The sequence below is a fragment of the Struthio camelus genome, chromosome 3 (genome assembly GCF_040807025.1).
Source record: "Struthio camelus isolate bStrCam1 chromosome 3, bStrCam1.hap1, whole genome shotgun sequence".
NCBI lineage: Eukaryota > Metazoa > Chordata > Aves > Struthioniformes > Struthionidae > Struthio > Struthio camelus.
In genome coordinates, this window is record NC_090944.1 from 35244648 (window position 1) to 35263224 (window position 18577).

The 18577-nt window shown below is 39.1% G+C and overlaps 1 protein-coding gene across 1 annotated transcript in view; it reads left to right on the forward strand.

Moving 5' to 3' along the window:
• The first annotated feature begins 525 nt into the window (after positions 1-525).
• The window catches only part of GFRAL (GDNF family receptor alpha like), a 29294-nt gene continuing 11242 nt past the window's right edge, over positions 526-18577 (forward strand). The window contains exons 1-7 of the mRNA XM_068936440.1: positions 526-547; positions 3783-3920; positions 10867-11025; positions 12114-12587; positions 13355-13411; positions 14125-14452; positions 17545-17804. Of these exons, the coding sequence (XP_068792541.1) occupies positions 526-547; positions 3783-3920; positions 10867-11025; positions 12114-12587; positions 13355-13411; positions 14125-14452; positions 17545-17804 (1438 nt within the window). The remainder of the gene's footprint in view (positions 548-3782; positions 3921-10866; positions 11026-12113; positions 12588-13354; positions 13412-14124; positions 14453-17544; positions 17805-18577) is intronic.

Below are 18577 nucleotides of genomic sequence, written 5' to 3' on the forward strand. Positions count from 1 at the left end.
GCTAGACTGTATGAGAAAGCCTAGGAACCACATCTCCTCTAGACTCTGTCCAGCTTAAGGGCTATTGCACAAAGGAATGTAAGCAAGGACTATAGCAAGGGTAACAAAGGGAGCTCTTGGGTGGGGGGAAAAAAAAAGGAAAAAAAAAAAGAGAGATCGATCAGATGTACCGCTTCTGATCAGGAGGCGGGAAGAGAAAGATAAAATATTTAATCTGAAGTGTGACGGGTCTGCCTCCCTCCACCCTTTGCGAAGGCCGTGCCGGCGCAGCCCCTGCCCACAGCCGGCGCAGCACCACGCTCCGTCTTCCGCGCCCGCCGGAGTCTCTCTGCGAGGCAGCCCGGGGCCTTCTCCGCCCCCGCGTCTCCTCCCGCCGCCCGGGACGCCCTCCCCGCGGGGGCCGGGCCCGGGCCGGGCGGGGCGCTGTCCGCGCCGCCGGTGCTGAAGGGGCGGCGCCGCCACGGCACCTGCCGCCCGGCGCGACCCGCTGGGCTCGGCGCGGAGCTGCCGCCGCCAGCGCCTGCCATGGCCGCGCTCCTCGGCCTCGGTAAGTGCCCTCGCTGCTCCCCCGCGCCGGCCCACCTGCCCTCCCGCCCGCTCCCCCCGCCTTGCCCCTGCACCTGGCCCCGCCAGGCAGGGGGGAGCCCCTACCTTTCGGGGCTCCACACCAGGCCCTGCCTGCGGCGTGGGACAAACTTCTTCAGACTGGCCCCGTCAGCGCGACTGAGGAGGGGAGTAGAGGCAGGATAGCAGGGGCGGCAGGGCCAGCAGCGACAAAAAGTTGAGCCTGCGAGGAGTCCTGGAAATGGGATGCCTTGCCTGAATAAACAGCCACTTGTTTCCTGGGGGGGAAGCGGTAAGGGCTGGCAGCGCTTCAAGAAGGGTTGTTGACATTTCCCCTTGAGTTTGAATGGAAAAAAGGGAAAAATCAACAAAGCAGGCACAGAAGCAGTTGGTAAAAGAGACTACAATGAAAAACACACCCCCAAATATAGACATGTTTTTTATTATTTCTTTAATCTTCCCTTTTCCCTCTCTATGTATATGTGCTGCTTTTCTCTTTAACTCCTCTAAATTACTGTTCCACAGTTAAAAACATTCTGTAGGTAGTTCTGCTCTAGCTTTTATTTCATTAGAATCAAGCTGTCCTTTATCATAACTATATCCCCGAACTATAGTTTACTTTTTCCCTTGAAGCTGGTTGTCTTGCTCCTCTTGAAATTAGGTAAGGAACTATGGCTTGGGAAATCTTAATTTCCTATTACTAATTCTTATCTGCCAGAAAATAGTTCTTTGGTCTTGGAAGAGATACTGCAATTCCTCTGTGCCTCAGTTTCTCATGTGAAAATGAAGGTGTTACTATGCCCCACCCTTGTTTTCATTTCATTTTAGACACTAAATTCTTCAGAAGAGGGAATCTGACACCTAGCCAGTATGTCAGCAGACACCTGTAAAAGCATATAGACGCCTGTAGAAATCTAAATTTATGTGTCTTCATGCCAGACTGGATCCCCTGTAAACTAGCTTTTATCTGTAAATTAACTCTTAGACCCCTGAACTTTCCTAACTAGTATGCAGTCTCTGAGTGCTCCAAACGCTAGAATGAATAACTAGAGTAAATGACTTAAGTAATGGCTATCACCATAAACAACTGTATAAGCAATGCTACAATGCCCTGGATTCTAAAACCATACAGACCAGCCTCTTTTGTGCAGGCTTGCCATGGTAGACCCCTGCGTACTGCTGAGGAAGTTAAAAACCTATCTATAATATGCCGTTAGATGTGGAGGAGACCCTTTCTTAGACTGAAATAGATTCAATCATAGATTGTGCTACTTGATTCTTTATTTTGCAAAGGCAGCTCTTCCTTTTTGTGGGCACTGTTTCCAGATGAGTTCAAAATAAACACAGTGAAATAATCTTATCAAAGGAGCAGGAGCTGCTAATTGGCTGTTTAATCAGTCTCTGCTTTGACTATTCATTTTCAGCCACTCATTCTAGAAAGCTGTCTTAATGGGAGGGAGATAGCACAGCATCTTTCCGCTGAGGACCCCAGTCAGAGGCCTGTATCTTCCTCACTGTTTTAGTAGCTACAAAACGTGTAGATGGTCATCCAGCAAGATATTCTTTCTTAATAAATTCCTGGATTTGCAAATTTGTAGTCTTATATAGTCTTTTTCGCATGTAAGGTATATGCCAAACTTTTTCTAATCATAAAGTGTCATATAAATAAACAGCAGGTAACTTTTAACAATTAGAAAGAACATTTAGAAACAGTCCCAGGAATGACATTTTGTCATAGGGAGCTAAATAGGCCACCTGGACACCCCTCAGTATCTAGCAACAGGGGCTGCTTCTATTGATCAGTCTCCAAGCCTGGTCGATAGAAGGCTAAAAGAGCTGCTCAGGCTGGAGATGACTGACCTCACAACCAGCTCTGCATAGATCTCCTAACTAGGAGGAACATGCACAACTGAGAAAGGATTAGCACCAGTTTCACCATCTTATGGCAAGCGTGTGTGATCTCACACATCTCTGAGGCACACTAGCTGTTACTGCACCTGTCAGTTATAAGTTATCAACTGGTATTGCATCTTTGTCAGTGTGTCTCCGGAAAGGGTTCCCTACAGCAGCACTACTGCGTCACAGGAAAGAGCCATTTCCAGAAGGGATGACATTGTCTCTAAACAGTAGCAGCTGTTTAAGATTATTAAGAGCTATGTCAAATATCTACATTTCATTTCTCTGGACAGGGTATGGACAGGTCCTCAGAGAATATTTTCTGCCCCTTGCAAATGATATTTAAGGATTTAAATAGTGCTGAATGTCCCTCAAATTCCACACAGACTTGCCTGAAGATCACGAAAAATGAACATGGGTCTAGGAGATGCTGGGTGTCCTTCAATATCCAAACAAAACACTCCCAGCTGGTATTTAGCAGCTAGTCTGATGAGGCCTGAAACCGGTGCCTGGAACTTAATTTTACAGAAAATTAAGATATCTGGTTACCAAATTAAAGGCTGTGTTATCATGGGAATGTTGATGAAAGAGCTAAACCCAAACCGATTTCTCTTTTCTTAGCAAAGCAATCTGATTTTCTACTGATAAGGTAGAAGTGATAATGATTTAAAATTCTTTACCTTGAAACTTCCCTAGCAATCTTTAGTTTTAGAACATTTTTATGCAATTAATATGGCCTTTAAGTTCAGTGCAAACAGTGAAACAGATTGATAAAGATATAAACTCGGGGGCTGCTTTCAAGAAACAATGCATCTGCAAAGTAAAATCAAAGAAGAGGAAGAGAATTGTATTATGAAATAAAATGCCATTTATTATCTAACAGTTCTATAACTGTCGAATCTCTTCATATGATCTACTGATAGGAATTCCTGTTTAGTCTCTCACTTAATGAAATCACAGTTGAAATACAGTTTTATATTTCCTTTGAATTTTATACTCAGTCTTCCTTTTCGCAATTTTTTATGGATCTCAGCACAGCAGTCATTTTTATATATCTGTGGACTGATATCATATATAGCCATGGCTGATGTTATAGTGCTGGCGTAAAGTCATTTTTTGTGACGCTTCTACTTTGAAAATTTGAAAGTTAAATTTAAATTTTCAGGAGTGAATTTGAATAAAAGTTTTATTTTATTAAAAAGTGAATCATTAACTCATTTGAAACTCTAGATAAGTTACAGTAAATATATTGTTATAATCCAAACAAATGAAAAAGTAAAATATATGTTGTATTAAATGGTCATTATATTCTATTTTTATAGTGTTGCTCATGTTCTTCAGAAGTATATCTGCTGCCCTGACTACTACTGACTGTGTGCATTTGAGGGAACAATGTACAAATGCTGCAAATGGATGTGAGGGTGTCTGGAATGTCGTGGAAGATGTCTGCAATATTTCAGGTAATTCTTTATGGTGCACACGCAATTATTTTCATAGCATATCATAATATTTCTGGGATGAATGAATGAAGTCAGTGAGATTTCAAAGAGCAAATGACAGGAGCAGGCAGGCAACTTCTAACATCCTTGACAGTGGCCAATATTACCTTCAATAGCAATCACAATGTCCAATCTTTAATGCAATAAATTGCATTTCTGGAACGGAAGTGAGGTCAAAATCCGAACCAACTCAACAAGCGGAATCCAGTGGAAATTATGCTGTTTTAGGATCCTGTTATGCAAACCAGGCATTTAGCTCCGCATGTTCTGAACTAGGAAATCCTCCCTCCCCAACCAAAAAAAAAATCAGACCCTCAGAGGAGCTGATCTTGTATCATATCTTAGGCAATGTAGCAGTTACTTAGAATAATTTTTAAAAATAGCATTAGAACAAGAAATAGATCAAATAAAACATGCGTCCCATCCAGGGAACAATGGCACACTAAAATGCAAGTTATGAGTATTGTTAATCCTTCTTCAGTTGTTAAACAGATTCTTACATAAATGAAAGCAGAAAATCAGTCTATCCATCTTTTCACTGCTATGCTAATAAAGTATGATTATGTTTTAAGTGGGCAAGGACCAAGTATAATTAGTTTGGCCTGAAACCCCTCCTAATCCCTGCTGCAGTCAAATGAAAATGTTTTTTTCTCCAATAGCCTATTTTCTTCTTGAACCTACCATAGAAAATTCCTTGGCAATTAATCACCATCTCTTCCTTTCTTTAAATCTCCCCAAGTCCTTGCTATTAAATTTTGAGTATTCATTTTCCGGGTACCATGAATGTGGAAGGGAGAAGAGTGCCTGGGTAGAGCAGAGTAGGGCAGTGTCATTAGGAGGAGTCTAGAATGACTCCTTTGATGACTGAGAGATGTCAAGGGCTACATCAGTACCAGCAAATAAAGAGGGCAGGGAACTATCTAGCCCTAGGACAGCACGTGCAGATACAACTAAACTTTCCTACCCCAAGACTGGCTGCACCAAACTGCTTTCTTCTCAGCCATGACAAAGCAATAACTGGACAGTGCAGTTTGCTCAGCTCAGACCAGGTACCATGCAAAAATGCAACAGTATATACAGTCACTTGCAATTGGCCTAGTCCAGGCCTTTTTCATAAACGTAGCCAAAGGGATTCAGATACATTACTGCCACATCTAACTACTTAATTCCAAAATGTAGATTCTCAGCCACTGAGAATCACTGAGGCATCTACATTTCCCAGATTTATAAATTCTATGGAAACCCTCCTTCTCCGTATATTGGCACTACCTGAACAAAACTATCCATGTCCTGATGCCATAATCTGTTCTCAGCTACAGCTGATTTCATAAAATGCACCATCTAGCTTGACTTCTGACCCCGGTCTCACATTTGATCTATGTGGAGAAGTCAGGCAGGAGAAGATACTGCCTGACACCATGCTCGGTAGCCCATCTCCGAGAATATGCACCTGCAGTGTGGACTAACTGAATGACTCTGACAGATTTGTTGCAGGGATTTGAACCCAGGTCTCCCAGGTCACAAGACAGCATTTAAAACAGGGCAGAAAATTCTCTGCAGGTTCCTTCTTAGTATCTGCTGTTTCAGATGCATGTGTATTTTGCATAGAATGTCTGAAAACTCCTAAAAACATTAAGACTAATTGAAAAAAACCACAATATTCTAATGGTTATGACAGTCCCCAAAGGAACTAGATTCAGTTCATGTTCTATTGAGTCTTTAAATATTTTATGTAAAGTAGACCAATTTCAAAAGATATGGTTAGTTTTGAAAGAAAAGTACTGGAATAACCAGTACTTCCAAAGTCAAGACACTCACCTAAAGATGAAGCCTCGAGACACAACCCTATTCTCCAGATCAGAGGAACAAGTTGAATCTACATCTGTCATATCCTTCTCAAAGGCATTAGCATTGAGGCTATTTGTCATAATGGGAAGTGACCAGGTGAAGTGACCCAGCATGATGAGTGCTGTGGATTCACTTTTGGATTTGTTGTGTTGTCCCATTTTATTTATGTTTGTGGTTGAAATATTCCATTTCCAGCATATATTGTCCTATGTGCTTATTCACTAGTATTAATGGTATTTGCAACTAGCTCAGAGAAGCCTTCTGAAAATAAATTCTTGTGATTGGTTGGCAGTTTTTTGCATCTGTATATTTCTTTCGGATAGCAGCAAGGATTGTATAGCATTGCAGGACAGTCAGATATTCTCTGTGTTACATGTAATTACTATGTGCCATGGCCTCAGAGGGTATGAACCCAGTCAGATAGCTGATGGTATTTCTCAGAGAACCCACTGGAACAGAAACAGAAAAATAGTATTAATAAGAACAAAGTTATACCATCAGTCAAGAGTACTCTGCATATACAAGACGAGCTGTATGAATGGAAAAAGCGCCCTGAGTGTGGAGCACGAACAGACAGGTTGGTGGCAAACAGGGCAAATATTCCTTTGGCTAGTTTCTTTACAAAAAACTAACTATGGATTACAAATATTCTCCTACTCCATGGTACAAGTTGGATAGCTCAGTCCCTCAAATTGCAACCTCAATGTTAAATGTATGCATTGTGATGAACTCTGTCTTTTATTCTTCAGAGCAGGTCTGGGCACACTCCCTGGAACACCTCCTAAGTTACTCCTTTCTCAGTCAAACTGTTTACCAACGCTTGCCAAATGCAGCAAGTTTTTCAGAAACTCACTTTATAGTTTTCTAACACCTACCTCTAGGTCCCTTTCTGTGCCATGATATAGTGAAAAAAAGGGGTCAAAATGTCTCTGAGTCAACTTTCAGGTCAGGATTGCAGAAGACTAAAATATTTCATTTTGGCAGAATCAAAATTTTTCATTCGGAAAAGGAATTCACCATTCAAATTTCCAGCATTGCAGAATGAAGGTTTTAAGCTTGGGTTTGAGAGTTGTTTTCTTACTGACTTTCTTTTTCTTTTTTTTTTTTTTTCCTTTTTTTTTTTATTTCATGAGAAACAGAAAATGCTGAGGTCTGGTCCAGCCCCAATAATACCTTTTCTTAATTTTTCAAAACTGGATCATCTTCATTCCAAAAAAAATCTCAGGTTGCAATCAAATATTAAGGACTCACATTGTGAACTATATTTGAAAGTATAATTCATTTTTCATAGAATCACAGAATAAGAGAATGAGGTTGGAAGGGGCCTCTGGAGATTCCTAGTCCAGCCTCCCTGCTCACAGCCGGGTCAACTAAAGCAGGTTGTCCAAGATCACATCCGGTTGGGTTCTGAATATTTCCAAGGATGGTGACTCCACAACATCTCTGGGAAAAATCTGTTCCAGTGTTTGATCACCCTCACAGTAAAAAAGTCTTTTCTCACATTTACATCAAATTTTTGTATTTCAGTTTGTGCCCATTGCCCCTTGTCCTGTCACTGGGCAACACTGAGGAGAGTCTGGCTCCACTTTCTTTACTCCCCCTATCAGGTATTTATACACATTGATAAGACCTCCCTGAACCTTCCCAAGTGTCTCAGCTTCTCCTCATATGTCAGATGCTCCAGTCCCTTCATCAACTTTGTGGACCTTTGCTGCACTCACTCCAGTATGTCCATGTCTTTCTTTTACTGGGGAGACCAGAAATGAACACAGAACTCTAGATGTGGGGGCTGGGTAGAGGGGAAAAGCCAATACTGTTATCTGCAGTCTTCAGATGCAATTCCCACTGAGGTGATTGAAGAGCTGACTGTGCAAGAAGAAAGATTATCATAAGATCATTATGGAAGTGTTAGAAGTGTCAGTATCTACTCTGTCCTGCATCTGTTTGTAGTCATATGTGCACAGATTATGTACATATAAATAAATCAAATAATAAATAATGGCTGCTGGGCATTAAGTCAGAGGGTATTTTTCATAAATGCCTTGGTAGCATGTGTATTAGCTAAAATATATTACCTAGAACTAATTAATGATAAAGCAACAATAATTAAAAACCAGCAATAAAATATTTTCTGCTGTTCATCACAGCTGAATCAACACAGTGTACAAACAGACCAACACTGATAATAGGTTATCTCCACACTGGTTTTAAGAGGCCAGGCAAGAGAACTCTATAAATATGATGCGCTTCCTGATTCTGTCTATGCCCTTTGAATGTTCATAGCCCCACAACCTTTATGTCTCAACCCTTGCTTGTCACATGCTGTAATTCAGCATAGCATGTTCACAGTGCATAAGGGCGTTCTGAACAGACAGCCTAGCTGACTAATGAATGCAAAATATTAGTGCCATAAAGGTGGATGAGTAAAGTGGCGCTGGACTGACTAAAAGACACTAGGATCTGTGTTTCTTATTCTGCCACCTCTACCCTTTGAAGGCCATTAGAGAGACACTCATATATTTTGCAAATTAGCTAATTTTTATGCAAGCCCTTTCTGTTTTGTTTTTTTTTGCTCTTTCTGCTCCTGAAATTCCTCCCCCTGAAGTTCTTGCCTGAAATTTAGTTATTATCCCTCACTCATTTGATAAAATATAAGGTAGAATACCTACCCACCTACCTCCACGGACCTTTATAGTTTCCATAGCTCCCATGTCATGACATACTTTCAACCCTATTTTTACCATCAGAGAGCCTTCTATTTTTGTGATCTTCAGTAGCTCCTATTAGACCTCCTGAGATCCTTGGCTCCTGAGAAAGAAACAAAAAAATGTGAGGGCTAAGGTCAGGATCACGATTCTTTTCTAGAGATGCAGATGGCAAGACAGAGATGGGGTTAAAGATGATTCAAGAAAGCCCAGGCATCATGACTTCCTCCTAATGCTGATATAAGAGGTGAAGTCAGAAGACGGACTGAGAGTTGTAACTCTTGCTGGGCTGGGACACCCCCTGTAGCAGTTCTACTTTTTAATACATCCCAAACCCTCCTTAGCTAACAACAGCAACTGGAGCAAGGGTGATGCAGACATTGGTTGAAAATGGATTTTGGGGCAGTTGAATGGGGACATGCACATTCAAATAGTTAATCTTCATGCCTTCAGGCACAGGCAAAATGTACTGTTTCCTCTTGCAGATCTCTGCCTAGAATGCCTTCCACTGTTATTCATGTTAATAATGCATAAATGATCTTAGAAGTCTGTCAGTGACAGGCCACACTAAAGCCTGTCAGCGGCAATGACGACACGTGGCTGCTAGGTTTGAGTTTTACTAAAGCGCACAATCTCTGCTGCTCCACACTGGTCACCTGGGGAGCAGCAAGGCAGGAAGCCAGACATCACCTTTGATGGTGCAGAAAGACAGCATATGCATTTAGTAGATTAAAACAGATCCTTATACTTCCTCATGACCAACCTGGATCTTTTGAGCCACATATTCCTACTGCTACCTATTTTAAGACAATTAATACTCATGAGGCAAAGAGACAAATGTGCTGATTTGGGGAGCTGCTATTTTGACAAGGTAGACTACGACTTTCACAAAATAAAAGTTTCTTAAGTGGTAATAAACTACTTCTTAAGTAACTCTCTTAACTAACTAGTAAGTTCCTTAAGCAATAATAAACAGCAAAATACATGTCAAAACATTTAGTCCATAAAGTACAAGGTTGATCTATTTATCTATTTGCACCACAGATTAGTGCATGCTCTTTATTTTTACTGTTCCTGACAGTCTGCGTGAATGTCCCTGCCACTGAGTTCAAGTACACACACCAACAGCTGACTTGAAGCTGGAGTGGCAAATTAATGCTCTGCATTTTTTGTCTTAACGTTCTAGGTTAACTTCTCCATCATGTTTATAATAATATTAAAACCAAAAATCAGAATATCCGCTTCTTGGACAGCTTCAAATTTGTTCTCATAGTCAAACTTAGACAGTGAAGTTGTTCTGCATGGAAAACCATTAGAGCTGTAAGGGCATATCTAAATGACCAGACATTTGTAGGCTTGCATCATCCTCAAATAAGCTAGGGGTCTGAACCAGAGGTGCTTTCTCTTGGCATGGGGCTAGCATTATCATTATTGTGCGACTGCGTGGGCACTCCTGCATGCCATCTCTTACCCCATTATGTGGAGGTACCTCATTCAACATTGTGATTTCCAGCCTCACAGCCATGCACCTAATTTTTAGACCCAATGTTTAGGCCCAATTTTTAGGCCCAAGATGAGTGTTTCAATGCCTCAGTCCAGGTTATGACCTTAGATTTTGATGCATCTTTTTAGCTTAGTCTCTGTACCTCACCTACCTAGAAAAAAGTTATGGTTACAGTCCAACACTAGCTGTTCTCCTTTATGCTTCACTGCTGTGTAGTGCTAATTTTATCTGCATAACCAGAAACCCACTGAAGCCTGATTGACAGATCCTTGCCAGGGGTGGAGAGGTGGGGAGGGGAGAAATACTGATTTCTCTCATCCCAAGGCTGTCCTGCCTATTTCTGTTTGTCCACTTCTGACAAGCAGCTAGTCTCTCATGTTCAGCTAAAGCAGTCTCAAATCACAGCTATATTGCTCCCCTGTTCTCTTTCCCGGGGGGTATTTCTGTCAGTGAGATTCAGCACAACAGTGTATGCTGACTTATCTCACTGTAGACCCCAGTGAATATGGTCCCTTAAATAAACTCTCTTATAAGCCAAAAGTACACTAATTCTGTTTAATTCCTGTCAAAAGTAATTATTTTCAGGTTTTATGTACTTGGGAAATGTGAACTGAGACAGACATTCTGGCAAGGGGTCAGCTTGAATAAAAGAAGGCAATATTGTACCCACATCTTTATTATATCACTCAATACTATTTTAAAATTGTGAATTATGACACATTTTCAAATACAACTAAGTCCAAACCATCTTCTCTTGGCAAAGCATATTATTTTTGTGCTTAAATTGAATTGTTTTATGTAACCTTATCCCCTAAGTGTTCATAAATGTAATTATATTCTTAACTGTGAGTTCTAGGTAATAGATGCAAGGCAGAAGACGCCATTGGCTGTAATAGAATCATCCAGGTCCTGGCTGACAAATATCCAGTATTTAAAAACTGCATCTGCACTACAGATGGTTTCTGTAGCATCACAGTGCTGCTTGAGAAACAATGTAGCATTAATAAAGGTAATTAATTAAGGATGATGCTTTAATTATGCAGAACAAAAGAAAAGGATAACTTTTTAACTCTCATTTTAACTGGACTTTTTAAAAATTCCATTATAGTCACTGGGCCCAGACCCCCTTTTTATTTAATTCTGAGAACTTTTTTCTCTTGAGAAAGCTTATTTCTACAAATAAGAACTACTCGGGTAGGCTTTTAGTTTCTGATCCAGTGTCTCCTTGAGTAAGGATTAAAGAATCTGACATGAAAGAGGTAAAATCAGTCAATGTATGAGAGTCTGAAAAGTGAGCACAGAGGCTGATTCTCCACTCTGAGCCATCGTTCTGTGTGGACATCAGTCAATGTATATCATCAAGTAGCAAAATATACAGCTTCATTGCAGAGGAAAAAACAGCATCCTGTTCTGAAACTCCTTGCCCCAGACAAGAAGAGTGCGTATCTAAAGCCTGATGTCAATGTCATCAAACTAGTTGCTTTTCCTTCTAGCAAACGGAAGCAATTTTGTATTTTTGTTGATTTAACATGATTCCATTTCTTGCCAGTATAACAAAAAGGGTGAATTAATTGCACCATTACTGCATTTACCTATAAATGAACAACTTTTCATAGCTTATAGTGTTGGTGGATGCTTTCAGGAGTATTTCTCCCTGTCCATATTAAACATGTATTTTACGTAATGAATCATCCTCTGGAATTACCTTTTTCTCCTTGCAGATTATAGAGGGAATCTAGAAGATAATCCGTGATATGTCCAATTTGTAGGTGGCTAAAATTATGTGAGATGAAGCTCTTTATGCAGTAATTTCAATGAGGGTTTTTCATTTTACTGTTAGCTGCTGAATTGCTAAGCTATACTGTATGATGTAGACATTAGGGCACAGCAAGCTTGACAAAGATTCATTACTCTGCAAGAATCTAAAATGATTGTGTACGTGCAAACCACTGAATTTAGTCGTGGTATAGTTACGGCTATTTAATTAATTTTACTGCATTTTTCTTTTTCTAAATTTTGTTTTGAGGTGATTAGGAGAGAGTGATGATGTTTAGTCTTCGGTTTGACTTTTAGCTCTGTTTGCACCTATTTGTACAGAGTATTTGGAAACTTCCTCAAGATCAGATCCTGAACTGACTTTCAGGCAACACAGAACTCCCAAAGACCAGAGACACCCAGATGAATTAGAGAATGACTGCAGTGTTGCAAAGCAAAGCTGCCGAGAGGACCCTTACTGTTTTTTGGTGTATAAGAACTTCCAGCGAGTATGCCAGGCAGACGTGGTGAAATGCAGGCTCCAGACGGCCATGCAGCAGTGTTTGTCAGCGTGGAAAGAGCTGAGGAAAACAGCGCTGGGAAAGTGCAAGTGCTCAGAGCCACTTCAAAAGAGATGTGTTAAAATATGGAAGGGAATTTTTAACAACCCTTGTTTACAATACTCTCAGGAGAATCGAGCTTCAACATCTAGTGAAGATGATGATGATGATGGTGGTGGTGGTGATGGTGGTGGTGGTGATGACGACGACGATGATGATGATGTTCATGATGAGGAAAATCAGGACACTGACACAGGTGAGTGCTGTTCCAGGAGTCTGAACCCCTTCATACATACAGTACAATCGATATGTTTGTGAAAAAACTTTTTTGATAATTTGCAGTTTAACCTTGGAAATATAATAGTTTTATTCAAATATAAATAAATAATCTGATAGTGAAATAACAGCCTGAGTGCAAATAGTATTTTTCTTCAGTGTGTTAATTTGATGCATCCTGATCCCAATCAATGCCTTTTAGTATTGCATTATAAAAAGAAATAATAATAATGAAAATTTGGTAATAATGAGAATTCTCTGCCTGCGTTGAGTTTAAATCATGACATGTGGTTGAAATTTAAAAACTGGGTATACTGATGAACACATTAAGGCCTCTGGCCTTTATTTATTCACAAGATACCTGATTTTATGCAATGCTGAGCATCTCTAGAAACTTACTGAGATCACAGGATGAATAATTATGTAAAGAATGTTACCAACAACCATTGGGAAATTGTGTGCATTCACCTCAAAATCTATGAATATATGTAACAACACTTTTAGAGTTTATGAACAAGCTGATAGTTCTATCTATCAAACTAATTTGTTTTATTCTTGTTTATTTTTGCTCCTGAGTTTATGAACAAGCTGATAGTTTCTATCTATCAAACTAATTTGTTTTATTCTTGTTTATTTTTGCTCCTGACTCTATGCCAGCATCACAGCCAGTACTTTAAAGTTCAGAACTAAGGTAAGACATGATTTATCACTGCTACTTATGCCTATATCCATATCTTTTTGTTTTAGATAATGTTAGTATGGAAGCTAAACTACAATGGAATTTATCTGCCCTCTCCAAGCAAGGTAATTCTGAATTCATTTATGAATCCTAATGACTGATTTGGGGTGTGTTTTAAGATAATCCAGATTAAAATGAATAGCTTTAATTCAAATTATGAAAGAGCAGGGAGTCAATAGATCACAAAACATATTTTCCATTAAGCTTCTGAAAATATAAGAATCCCAGAACTGATAGGTAACAGTGTTAATCCTAGTAGATTTACAGAGGCAAAACTTACCCCCTGTTTAAGGTCCAAATTATCTAGGTCTTTTTGGAAGGTTTACAGCATAGAAGTACCTGAACTAGCTTTAAGAATGCAGAAATGTCATTTACGTTACCTTCTTCGTTAGTTATTGTGGAACCTAACTTAAGACTGAATTTTGGAGATTTCAGAAGACTAAAGTGTCCAGTAGCCACTAGCATTCTAGAAACCATTACAACAAAGGTACTTTCTCCTTGCCACTTTTCACTTTCTTCTCTCCATTTACCTGTCAAGGACAGAAAACCTGCACGGGGGTTGCTTATGAGGGCCAAGAATTTTGAGAGAATTGAGAGAGAGGGAGAACTTTGAAGAATGTGCAATGGGCTTGAAAGGGGCAATGCTGGAAAAGGTGAATCAGAGTTTTGGGGAGTCAAACTTGTCTGTAATGGGAATAATGCAGGCAAAATGACTACCTGTCATCACTTGAGTTAGGCTTTCTTATGATTACATTTTTAAAATCATTATTCTTTGTAGAATACACCGCAAACAGAACCTGTTTGGATGTGAACAAAGAGTGTGTTGAAGACGAAGTATGTAATAAACAGTTGTCCCTATACCTAAAGGTTTGCTCAGTAAATAAAAAGTGCAACATGAAAGAATGTCAAGCAGCCATAAGATTCTTCTATCAAAACATGCCTTTTGAAGTTGCCCAAACCATGACCTTTTGTGATTGTATCCAGCCTGATGAATCTTGCCGTAGAGCTAAAGAACTTCTTCATGGCAAGCCCTGTGCAGTGACTGCAATTCCTGCTCCGTCATGTCTAAATATAATTCACACGTGTGAAGAGAATGAACTGTGCAGGTAAGTAGAAGAAAGTTTACTTTTCCTACATTTTGCCTAGCAATGTGCATGAGAAAAAAGATTTAATCAAAAAATTATATATACGTATACCATTTATCTCATCTATTGCAAAATGATTTTCTGTGCTATATCTATCATATATTATTACTTGTATCTGACACGTGCAAAAAGCTTTTTATGGATTAAAACAGTGGAAAGTTTGCTATCTTTACACTTCAAACCTGATATTTCAGTTAACTGAGAGACTTGGAGCCCAGTTCTAAGCACATCTTAGCCTTCAGTGTTGCCATTTAATTTTTGGACAAAACGTGATAATCATCTTATAACAGTGTTCCGAACTATTGAGATTTCAAAAGTATGTTCTACAACTTTAAAAGTGTTTGCTGTAAATTCCTTTTTCTCTGATAGGGAGAGGAGACAGATCACAACCAGTATTTCTTCCAACGTCTATTCTTTGTGCTGTTGTTATTAAAAGGATCCAGATGCTATTAACAGCAGGAAGCTAACCACATGACACGCTCACTTGTTCACCTGCCCAGCTCTTTCAACACGCTCACCCATCCCCCTCATACCAGTTAAAGCAACAGTTGGGAGGCCAGCTCCAACTGTGAACTTGTAAAAGTAGGGTTATGCTGGTGGGCCAGTGGCCTCCAGGTAGATGTTAAGAAAGTATCTCAGAGGGTCTTGTACTTCAGCAAGTGTTTGTATAATCCTGTGGCCACCGGCCGCATGCAGCAATTGTGGCAGTCAAGTGTGGGTTCGAGCTCCGCAAGCTGTCATGGATGCCAGTGTGCACAGGTGTTTCTTGCAGGTTCAACAGCTCTTCCAGAGCTTATCAGTCCCTAGGAAATTTTCACATGTCGCTGTCCTACTCTTCCTCCCTTTAGCGTGTTGTTTGCTGGTAACTATTTCTCTATCCAAACCTACAGACAGCTACATAACCCATTCTCAGACTCACCCAGAAGGGGCCTCTGTGGCACCTTGTCCAAGAGATGTAATGACCTCACTGAATGTTTACATGAACTGGTCCTCCACCCAAATGTGCTTCAATTTTATTAGGTTAACTTACCCAATTTTAATAGTCAAAAGTTAGATCATCTGTCACTTGGCACAGACATTAGCAATTCCCTTTAAGCATGTTCTCATCTGAAAAGTGACTACAAAAAGGCAGTTTCACCTGTACGTCTGTCACAACTGTCTGTATCAACTGTGGTAATTTCCCAAGTAAAACAAAAAGGTTCTTTTTCAACTAAGGTCTTCAGTTTCACATGGGCTTTTCTTCTGCCTGTGTTTGATGACTCTTAACACCATTTTTGCTGGACAAACTATGTCGTTAGGTATTTTCACTATTTCTTTCTTCAGATGACACCTGCCAGTCTGCACGTTTGCCCTCTAGCAGTTTACACAGATTATGCAGCAGACTGGGCAAAGTGTGGCAGGTTAAAGTAATTACCTGCTCCACCTGAGAATCTGACCCTTTGTATCTAACTGTTGTACAACCAGCTTGGCTTCTTTGTAAAACTTTCGTTTTATTCTTCTCCTCTGAGACGCATTGGCATGTGAAAAACTCTTTTGCTAGCCTGAAACATGCACAGACCATCAAAGTCATGAAGAATAACATAGGTTTCAGATTTTATTTTGTTTCAGAAAACATGCAATAGGATTGATCTATTCTCGTAGTTCTACTTAATTACCACCATTTGTGGATGGTCAGTTGGCTCATTTAAGTTTTCAGTGTGCTCATTGGATTCTGTGTGGATTAGACCTGAAGTTTACCTCATAACTGTGCTTAAATTAATCTTCAGCAAACAAACCAAGAGGCAAAGAGACACTTTCAGTCCTATGCAAGCTGTTCAGATTGACGTCAGTGGGAATTGCCCATTTTTATATCAAGAAGATTTGGGCTACAAATGTATGTCTGTGCATGTGCATGTGTGCACATGTAATATCATAATGGAGACTTGCTGAATTACCCATTATTTTGGGAGCATTAATGTTTCCTGGTATTGACAATAAGTGGATATAATTAGCAAAATTACTCTGTGAATTATGGCTAACTATATCTATAAATTAGGGGGTGAACAAAAATGATTCCATTAGCAGAGAGGTGGCATCTACTTTGAACTCTTTGCCTGTATAATGAAAATACTTATAAATAAGGTCCTAGCTGGTATCGTAACAGTCCACACTTTTCAATGTGACTTGCTTTATAACAGCTACACAATAACAGCACTAAATTAATAGACCAATCTTTATGACTAAAGAAGGAATATTTTAATATATTACTGTCCAATATCCAATAATAGTTTATTTCTATTGTCCTTGAATATTTGGTGTAAGTGATAAATGGTTTTCTAACCATTATCTTTGGTTTTCTTAGTTAACTTTTAATAGACGTTTTCTATTGTCATATATAGTGCATTAAAGGTTAATTTTATCCAACCACAAGAGCAAATAAACTGCAGTCATTTGGGATTATTGAGCTGGGAATGAAATTAATCCTTCCTGCAACTCACCTCCATTACCAATTAATTTTTAAGGTCTAATATGTGTAGCCAAATTCCTTCTAATTTATCTGGATTTTTGGATGTTTTGCATTTTGTTAGTATTTTGGGGTTTTTTTTAGCATTGGATGTAGATTATTTTATATCAAATATCACACTACCTAGCTAACCTTTCCAGTAGAAAGCATCTCTTTTGGTTTCATTGTAATGATCGGTTTTATTCCTTTACCCACATTCCTACTCTGAGTATCCGAGATTGCTGGTACTCACACTGATTTTCACCGGACCATGGGAAAATCTGCACAGGTCCTGGTTTGGAGTACATTTGTTTTTTCTCATAAATTTTTTGAATAAAACTCATTTTTTCCTCAAACTACAATTTTGCAGTTTCATTGAAATCAATTAGGGGTAAATTAGAGCAGAATTTAGTTGGCTGTCATTGAATGTTGTGATTATTAAAGTTTAAATGGCACCTTCAGATACTTTCTCTTTTTCTGATTATCCTTAAATGTCTTTCTGGTGAAATCACAAAATTTTAAAACTGTAATATATATATATATATATATATATATTTTTTTTTTCCACCAGGAAAAAATACAAAACTTTTCGGTCAAAGTGTTGGAGACATGTGACAAAAAGATGCTATGATGATGAAGCTTGTCTTGAAACTTTAATCAAGGATGACATGCCCTGTTCTGCAAATGCTGACTGCAAAGCAGCTTACATTAGCAACTGGGGCACGATGCTGCGCATGGAGTGTACCTGCCACAACTTACCTCCCACCAAGCAGTCTTTATGCAAGCTCTTCCATCACATGCTTCATAGCAAATCCTGCGTCAGTGAGTTACGTGAGTAAGACATAACACTTTAAAGGAGAATTGGTTTAAAGGATTATTAAAATGCTTACTTGCATCAAATTATCTTAACAGTAAACCCACTGATTTCAGTAACATTTATATCTTTAGTTTTTAATCCAAATTGAAACACAATATGCAGTTTTTTTCTCTACTATTGAGAAATATTTTATATAAGTAGTAAATTAGTAAAACTGCCTACATGACTTATTACATGGATTTGCTGGAATGACCATAAACGAATAATTTCTGGGGCCTATAGTATTAGGTAGACTAGAACAGTTCCAAAGCATTTCTGCCATTGGCTTAACATTGTTCTTTGGTACAGTATTTTCACAAATAATATAGTAAATGATATTATTTTTTCTTTCTTTTCTTATTGGAGTCTAAGTATTAGTACAGCTTACTCTGCAGGTTAGCTAATATATATATTCAGGAAATTGTTTAATAAATGTTAACCTTAAAAATATCTGGCATTGTAAGAACAGTTCAATTCTGTTGCAAAACACAACAAAAAACAGTAGCATTAATGGTCTTTTGTCTCCAGATAGTTTCTTAACAGAAATGAGGAAGAATGCTAGACTGAATCGAGAGTTTTCTAGCTTTAAATTCTGAGCATAGACCTTGTTTGCAGTAGAAATCAGGACATACATAACAATGCATTAATTGTCATTTTTTTGAGGAGAGTTAACTTATTAATTTTTTTATTTGCTTTAAATATGGTGGTACAGTATGTTGCAGGCCTACGCAGTTGCTAGCAAATAGTT